At 36.8% G+C, this 9255-nt stretch overlaps 1 protein-coding gene across 4 annotated transcripts in view; it reads right to left on the minus strand.

Annotated features, from left to right (window-relative positions):
• rasgrf2a (Ras protein-specific guanine nucleotide-releasing factor 2a) overlaps positions 1-6391 on the minus strand; it is a 35347-nt gene extending 28956 nt beyond the window's left edge. Inside the window, exon 1 of one of the 4 annotated variants that reach the window (XM_055207451.2) lies at positions 5337-6391. In XM_055207451.2, the coding sequence (XP_055063426.2) occupies positions 5337-5615 (279 nt within the window). In that variant the 5' untranslated portion in view covers positions 5616-6391. The remainder of the gene's footprint in view (positions 1-5336) is intronic. The other 3 variants (XM_055207450.2, XM_055207453.2, XM_055207452.2) reach the window with 3 other exon arrangements.
• Between the last annotated feature and the right edge of the window lie 2864 nt (positions 6392-9255).

A 9255-nucleotide genomic window follows, 5' to 3' on the forward strand; every position in this document is an offset into this window, starting at 1 on the left:
CTTAAGGGCTTGCTTGTATTTTCCTGATGCATGGCTGGTGTGTGATTATGTAACCGCAGTGCTGTCTGTTAATGCGCTTCAGCTTCAGGCCTCGTTTCAACTCGACTCTAACAATAGATGCTAGTGTAACGCTCTACAGATACATGTGAATGTGCTTCACCAACCCACAAAATCTCCCAAAAAAATCCCATATTCTTTTGCTTTTTTATTTACACTAACGGTGCTTGCTGACTTCACACATACTTCGTTGTAATTTGCATAATTCTCTACACACTTCCGCGTGCGTGCGTTCTCTCGCTCTTCGCACACAAATTCAAAATGTGGTCATAAAACATCCGCGTCCAGCAGAAATCTGACCCTACAACTATTCTTAGATGGGAAACAGAAACATGACGTGTGTGGCATATTAAAGGACGCTTTTTAATGTATAAAACCACAATGGTCACAGCTAGGTGGAGCTTCCTGTTTTTGTAGCTCAGGGTTAGAGCAGCGCAAAGGATTGTGGGTTTGATGTACATAATGATCAAAATGTATACCATAAAAATGGCTGGGTTATTTTTAACCCATAATGAGTAAATATTGGACAGAACACATGCTGGGTTAAAAATGACTCAATAGCTGGGTTTCCATCCAAACGTGAAGCGAATCTTTTCAAAAATACACAAATGCAAATTAGGTGTGTTTCCATCAAGTTGTTCAAGCGAATGAAAGGTGGTATTGGTAATCTAGTAACCAACAGTAAATAAAAGACATGTTTAGAAAATGGAGACAAGACTGCATTTAGTTACAATTGGGCAAGTTACAAATTTAGCAGTGCAGCTTGTAATTGTCAAACTAAATGCTGTGAACAAAAGAAGGAATGCAGACTTTATGATGCAGGCACCAGCAGCAAGGGCATTGCGATGACGTCGAGCTCCATATATGGGAAAGACAACAGGTGTGTTCGAGATCATGCGTCCCTGCGCAGACCGATCGGTAAGGTTTGCCGCTTGCAGTCGAGGGAGGAGTTGAAGACGAAGCCGTTAAGTCGGACACCTGCTGCTTGCCGTAGTCATGTGTGCACCACGTTGGCTTTTTTATCGCAAATGAAGTTAATTAGATAGTGAATTTGTTCAAAACAAACCTTTAAATAAAAAGTTGCAACCGGAAACACTCTATATCAAATATTTTAATGGCTGCTTATACTGTATGTCGGATAATAGCACAAAACATATGCCATAACTCATTCCCCACCAGCCTTTTTTGAAAAGTTGCCCGCCAGCATTTTTTGTGATTTTCACAAAAGTTTCACTAAAAGGGTATCATTCACTAAGCATGCGTACACACAAATTTGTTCCTAAAATGTGCGTACAGACATTTAAATTTACAAATCATGATTCAACAAAAACTTTCAAACTAAATTTTATTTTAAATGTATACAAAAACGTAAGAACAACTCGGACCACATGTACGCAATAATCATGAAGAAGGAAAAAATATATAAAATATATAACACAGATATATATTATCAGGTTCTTTTTCCTTTATTGGGTTTTTTTCATGATTATTGCACAAGTTGTTTTTACGTTTTAGAAGAATTTAGAAGAAATTTTAATATGAAAGTTTTTGTTGAATCATGATTTGTAAGTTAAAATGTCCATACGTACATTTTACGATCAAATTTGTGGGTACGCATGCTTAGTGAATGAGACCCAAAGTCTTCCAGGAAAATTTTCTTCAAAAAATATATAAACATAAATATATCAAATGAAAAATAAGATTCAAACAAACAATAAACAAACAAACAAAAACTCTTAAATATGGGTATTTTTCTATAAAAATTAATACATTTTATTTTGCTTCAGGTTTTTTATAAATCGGGTTAGTGTGCCATCTAGTGGATGATCGCAGGATTACAGATAACCATAAAACCTCACCAGGAACACGTTTTTGTCGTGCAACTGTTTTCTTTTAATTGACGAGATAGCTTGTCAACGGTGGGGTAACAGTTAAGATACCAAGAGTTTGGTCTTACACTTTTTTTAAATTTAATTTTATTACGACACAATACAACATATTTAGGTTTATTAACAAGTTTTAACTGTTATAAAAATTGCTTGGATTAAACTTGAAATGCATGTGATCATTGTCATCAGTGAGACAAGGAGCTATATCGTTATCAGAACTGAGCCAGTCGGCTACTTTCGAAAAGCTCTGGCGGTACTTTAAAACCAGACGTCACAGTCACATGCCTTCAGCGCCAGCTCAAGTCGGACAAAATTTCTAACCGGCATGCACTGCTTCAAGACAGACAGACACCGATCGGTAAATGCTTTTCATCTCCCATTATTTGCATTTACTGTTTATCGCATAAGTCAAGAACCACCTCAAGCGAGCGTAAAACTTTTTAGCGCATTAAGGAATTTTTATTTGAAACTCATTTCTTATGCGATACTTCACAATGTGCATAAAATCCGTCTGATGGAAACCCAGCTAATGTTGAGTGGTTGTTACGCAACCATGGCTTATAATAAACCAGCAGCTGAGTTAAAACCCATCATTGGGTCAATTTTAACCCAGCGGTGTGTTCTGTCCAATATTTACCCAATATGTCTTAAAAATAACCAAGAGTGTTGTAGTGCACTGTATAAAAGCGTCTGCCGAATACATAAATGTAATATTGTGTAATATAGGATGACATTAGGGGAAAGAAAACAGAGGAAAGATTACAAAAGACAAATGTTTTATAATAATGCAGAACACCAAACAGTACACACACTCAGGCTAAAACACGTTGTATATATTCCCTCATTGACTTTAAAGATGATGGAGGCTCCGCTGCAATGAGAAGTGAAGCAGATTAAGTATCAGGCGGATGATGTAACTTGCGTAATATTTTTAAGCAAGTGCTACAAGCAGGATAACACAGCAGCACTTCAACATGACATCAAACCTGATCGCCATGGTAACACAAGCCACTGACTCGCTGGTGGTGCTGTTGAGCACATTTCATTTGCATCTAAATCTTTATCAGGTTTGCTCAAAGAGGAAGATAAATCACTACTGATGCACAAACAAAACCGAGCAGGAGTAAATATCAGTCAGTCGTATAATGAGACGGCACTAATAATCCATTATCACATCACAAGGGCTCGGATTGGATTATCTTTAAGCAAAAGTTCACCAAGCATAAAGTTGTATTGCATTAAAAATCATTTCCATAATGAACCGTGTAATTATTCATGCAGAAGATATTTTTTCATCAATAAATAGATATGCATAATATTACTTTGCACATCACAAAAGCCTGTGTAATTAAGCTGGCTCAGAATCAAAGCACAACCGGCTATTTGTTTTTAAAACGTTGTTAGAGCGCCGTCGAGCTCCCAGAAGCTTCTCGCTGTGCAAATTACTCCTTTATGCAGCCGAGCAACGCAGTTAGTGCCAGAAAAATGCTCGGCTGTAATATATACCAACATTATCCATAATATTCACCAGACTGGTTTGCAAACAAAAACATTTCATAAATGCGTGCAAACTAATTATTGAACAAGACAATAACAATAAAACATTTTTGCAGCGGGCGACTGCTTAATGAGTTTCACTCAGTGCCGCTGCTGACAACCATTTATAATCTCAGAGATGTTGTCGAGGAGGGGGTTGCAGACACATCTGCTATAACATTACACAGATATTGTGTGTACAACTGTAACAAACATGATTGATGTTAAAGGGCCTTTATGTATATATGAATCATTACATTTATAAATAAAAATAAAACCTACAGTATTATGCATTGAGCATTTGATATTAAAATGTGATTATTGTCAGAAAAATGTCATGCAAAAAAATAGGCTTCATTATATATAATGTAATATCTGTTATATTTTGGGGTTAAGTATGACCATGTTTTCAACAGGTGAGCGAGGTATATAATGATTCACATTGCAGATTCAGCATTGTGTTTTTACAAAACAACACAACTGAGTTCTGCTCATTAGAGCGTTCATGAAACCCAGAGCTCAGACGTGTCGCAATGATGTCTGCCGAGCTGATAAGGGGCTTTTAATTCTCATGTGGTCTAAACTGGGGGGATCAGAACGTATATCTGCTTTATGCGAGTATTATCTGCAAAACGCTGCTTAATGCAACCAGATACTGCAAGGCATGTTAGTGTAAGGCTGTTTATTGTCAATATTGATTTAGTGTCCCTACACATATTCATTTTATAGATTGCACTCTGTAGTGTATGAAAAATTTTGATATAATAAACCGCAGTAACCGTTTTAAGGCTGTCAGGTGTGTGAGATACTGTATATTAAACTCACTGTATGTAACAGGTTTTCTGTGAACATGAGAAGCATGCTAACAGTTGACATAATGGCTTTTCACGCAAATTAGTAGGAAGCAGAATGTGTTACACTCCACACTTCACATGAGCAACTCCACACTTCACATGATACTAATATAAAGCATATGGAGAAATGATAGAAAAGTGGACGGCACCAAAAATGTGCACTCGTGTTTTTTATATTTTACAAATGAAAACCTTAAAACCGTTTATTGTATGCTTCATTTAAATGCAATCATCAAAAAAATGCTCAAAATGTTTTTACTTTTGCATCACAAATAATTTGGTCACACTTTAAGGTTGTATTTGTTAACATTAGTAAATATCTAACATGAACCAGTTGTGTAAATATATGTTTACAGCATTTATTAATCTCTTTGTTAATGTTAGTTTAAACAAACAGAATTGTGTTTGTTCATGTTAGTTTATTGTGCAGTACTTACCTAATGTTAACAAATACAACTTGATTTTAAAGATGTATTACTAAATGTTGAAATTAACATAAATAAGATTAATAAATACTTTTTAACACCAACTAATAATGTTAACAAATGTAACCTTATTGTAAAGTGTCACCAATAATTTTGAGTGTCATTAGTGTTTTTAAAGCATATAAATTACTCTCAAGATGTTATGCAACAATGCAGAAAGCTCTAAACCTGAATTCCCATAACAGGGTGTGCTGTCACAAAATATCAACATGTGCTCAATATATTGCATTTGTTTGTTTTTTCTTGGTGTAATTGCTGTAAATGTTCAATATCTGTCCAGTCAAGCCTTTAGGGTATGAACCTAAAGAGAAAGCAACCTTCATTGTGACATATTCACTGGGGTATAAAATCCCAGTATCCCAACAGTGCGCTTAAAGAGACAGGCACACTCACAAACAAACACCAACACGTGGCTTTATCCTCCATAACCTCAAGCTGCACCCCAAATGTACCCCCCTGATATGACAATGACGAGCATTTAATTCATCACATGTCATCCAAACCCATGCACGCACCTGCTGTTTATCTGCAGTCTCTTTGCCGATGGTTGACACCTTTGGAGCCGGAACCCTCTCGCAGGTGCAGCCTTCCAGCAGGTAAATCCCTGACGGTCTCGCGCTCTGCTCGTGCTCAAAGTAGAAAAGTACATTCTGATAAAGCGCGAAGTATTTCTCGTTCCAGCGGCTGTTTTCCGACGCTTTCTTACTCAAATAGCCGCGCTTCACGCCGTCTTTGCGCGCAATCGTGGACAGAAAGAGGACGTGCCCTTCGTTATAGCGCACGCTCTTCTGCATCTTCACACACAAGAGTGTCACACTGAAGCCATCGTCCTTCTCACACACTGAAGATGGTGTGAAGTTCAGCCCTGAGCGCCGACGCCGCGCGTCAAGGGGACTCCAGCCGCCCGTAACGCGTAATTACGCAGCGAGTGCGATGCCAAAAGGCGTGTGTAACAAACGGAACTATACTTAAAAATTGTGTTAAAACATGATCTAAACTGCGCGCACAAAACAGATCCAGTGAACAGACGGTACAACAAAATCACGACCGAGATCAGCGATAATCGGCTTTAATGCCAACTTAAAGAGACAGATCTATTTACCACCTCTATATCTATTTACTCCCACAAACACCACAATTTTATTTACCTCACAATCTCCAAATTCCTGCTTTTAAAGAGAATACTCTAATGAATCCTCAAGAGGCGCTGAAATAATCTCCGCGCTTTTACGCACCGGTGTTTTAACAGAAAGTACGAACGACATCGCCATTGTTAGTAGCGTGAAAGAAATTCGGCTTTTAATAAACTTGCTTATCTTAATTTTCAAGTAACGTGACGCGTTTCCAAACGAGCAGCGGTTGCGCGGTGCAAATGACGCAACGCATCTCCACACATCTCTTCAAGTAGCTGCGTTCAGAAGTCGAATTCGTTTTAATGAATCGGTTCGTTCAGGCAGTTCATTTCAAAGAACCGGTTCATTGAGGAGTGATAAATTCATTGATAATGTGAGATCCTGTCACGTTAAAGGAAAGTGCCCACACTTGTTGCTGAGGTAAAAGCGTTTAAAAACTAAGATTCCTGCGCAAAATTAAATTTGTTCAATCCACGCTGTTAAACTGTATTAATACTGTGATGATCTCTTCGTATTCATGTAACTCAATAGGTAAAGTTTTGCATTAACAACGCAAAGGTCAGGGGTTCGATTTGTGATTTACGCACTTTACGCATCTGCCAAATAGATGTGCAAATGTAAATATTCTGCCTTCTGATGATTTGTTACGTGATGCCAGATTAGATGTCATTACATAGAGACTATGTGAATAATTTTAGAGTAAAATGGAGCAGTGTAACGTTTGCTGTTTTATGAAAGCTGTTCTAAATTCATCTTCTCCTCTGGCTGCATACAGCCAAATCTACGCCTACATAGATCTGAACCTGTGTCTTATACGGAGGATGTACGCAGGATACCAGACGCCCACTTTATATCATCCTCTGCAAACTATAACAGAACAGGAACACACATTGAGATCAGAGAAGTATTTGAGGACATGCATCAACTATTTTAGTTTTCATTTACAGAAGTTGTTTTCCAAGCGATGCATATGAAGAATAAGAGCGTGCATGTCATTATTAGGCTGCAAAAAAGTCATCACAAAGTAAAAAAAAATGTATTCAAAAGTCCATTTCCAAGTCTATTGGACTATAAGGCCAAGAAGAACCTCGGGAACACAAAAGTTGATGGGTAAAATCAGCTTCATCCAGGCCAAAGGCAGAACTAGGAGAGAAATCCTACAATACAAATGGATTATGTCCTCATCAGCACTGTGATATTTGGGCATTTTCTGTCACGCATAAATGTGTCATCGATTTCTGAAGGGGTTAAATGTGTGGAAAGTTTAATAAGAAGGGAATCAGTTGAAACAGATGCTTGTACAAACTGGAGCCTGTTAAACAGAAACAGACGATAAACAAAAACGTGCAAATTATAATCTTATAAAATACAAATTCATGGCACAACTTGCATCTCAGCATGATGCTTAAATACATGAAATACAAGAGGTTCACAAAATAACACCTCCAAATGATATGGCAAGCGTCTCTTTCAGCTAAAGGCAAGGGCAGTCCTGCGGGATTATGGGGGATTAGTGATATGTCTTTCCATCCCAAAATAGCAGCATACTCATAAATCTCAGAAATTGGTAGTGTGTCAATCTGTTTTGTTTTAAAACAAATGCAAATGGATTGAAGACTAAAGCTGAAAGATTTCTTGATTTGAAAATTACTCATGATTTGACCAAATCCATAAGCATAAGAATTAAACTCACCCAGCATCATTTTGATAAAAACATGGAGATCCTCAAATCAAATCAAATCATCAGGCTTGTTGATGAAAGCTCTATTAAAACTTCCTAAAACAAGTGAATAAAGTGTCACACTGAAACAGAAAGACTTGAATGTATTAAATCAATAATAAATGTCCTAAAATTGCTCCAGGGTGCCATCTTGTGGTATACACGTGTCAGAATATAATAAAAATTTGACTTTTTCAAATTGTTATTAAGCATCTATTCAATATCCACCTATTGAAACTGCATGGCAACATGTTAAAACACCTTAGAAACTGCATAGCAACGTCCAAGCAACCATGCACAACATCCTAAAGCATCATTTTTCATTATAATTGTATTCTTATAAAGGAAGAGAATTTGTATGTTTATGTCTTTAATGAAAATCAATCTGTGACCGACTCTTACAGACTAATAATGGAGGTAAAGCATCACTAATGCAACTCAGTTTACTGGATAAAAGTTGCACATCATGTTCTTCAACAGTTGCCGTGGCGACCACTAAACAATTAGACGGTCCATGTGAAGCTGGTTCATGGTTACTATTAACAACAGATACATGCATATAATAGTAAAGCCATACCTATACGTATATAGCTATATAAGAGAAATTACACATATTTCATTAAAACAGACATAAACCTAAAGTCAACTTGTAGTCAGATTTGTTTAGCATTTTTATATTTTTTAACAATGCAGTAAATACTTATCCATAAGGACATACAGTATATTAGCACATCATATAAAGAGGACACATAAAATACTTTAAGATGATAAAACACTGCAGCAATATTCACAGGTGTGAGGTCTATAGAAAAACTAAATAATAAATAATATTAATCCTGAATGATTCATTTCATCCTGCATGTATTGCATATCAATTTCTACTTCGGTAGCATTGAAAAGAGAAAACACTAGAATACTTGAAACCAATGCACATCATTCACATTAAATGTCAAGATTATTAATTGTGCATGCCATGTGTGCAATGACAGGTCACAAACAGGAAGTCCACAGTTAGTAAAGCCAAACCTGTGAAGCACACAAGACACATCCACAGTTTCTTTCTTTCACTTGTTGTCATGGTGATGGCATTGGTGGTGGATTGAAACTACGCCATCTCACCTTCCGATCAACCTGACGACAGCACCGTGCATATACGCAAGGTGCCGGCTATTTCAGACCCATTAAATTTCATTATTTCAATAGAAACAAATGCAGATGTTCTTAAACAAGGTGTTTCATTCAGGAGCTTCCTGTTTGATACAGAGACTCAATCTACTTATCCTTGAGTTTCAATGACATGATGCATGCATGAGATACAGACTACATTCACATCAAGCAGACACCTTTATCCAAAGAGACTTAAAACAGCAAGGAAATGCAATAAAGCGGCTCATCGTAGACACATTTGTGTGTAATCTAACAAGTGTGAATCTTTAACCAATTAAGAAAATAAATATATCCATTACAAAAACAAATTTACAAAATTGTACAAATACAATTCTGTGTTACATACTTAAAAATCTATTTTAGGAATAACAAGAATAAAAAACCAATACTTGCATGAGAATTTGGGGAGAAAAT

The sequence above is a fragment of the Misgurnus anguillicaudatus genome, chromosome 12 (assembly GCF_027580225.2).
Source record: "Misgurnus anguillicaudatus chromosome 12, ASM2758022v2, whole genome shotgun sequence".
Classification (NCBI taxonomy): Eukaryota; Metazoa; Chordata; class Actinopteri; order Cypriniformes; family Cobitidae; genus Misgurnus; species Misgurnus anguillicaudatus.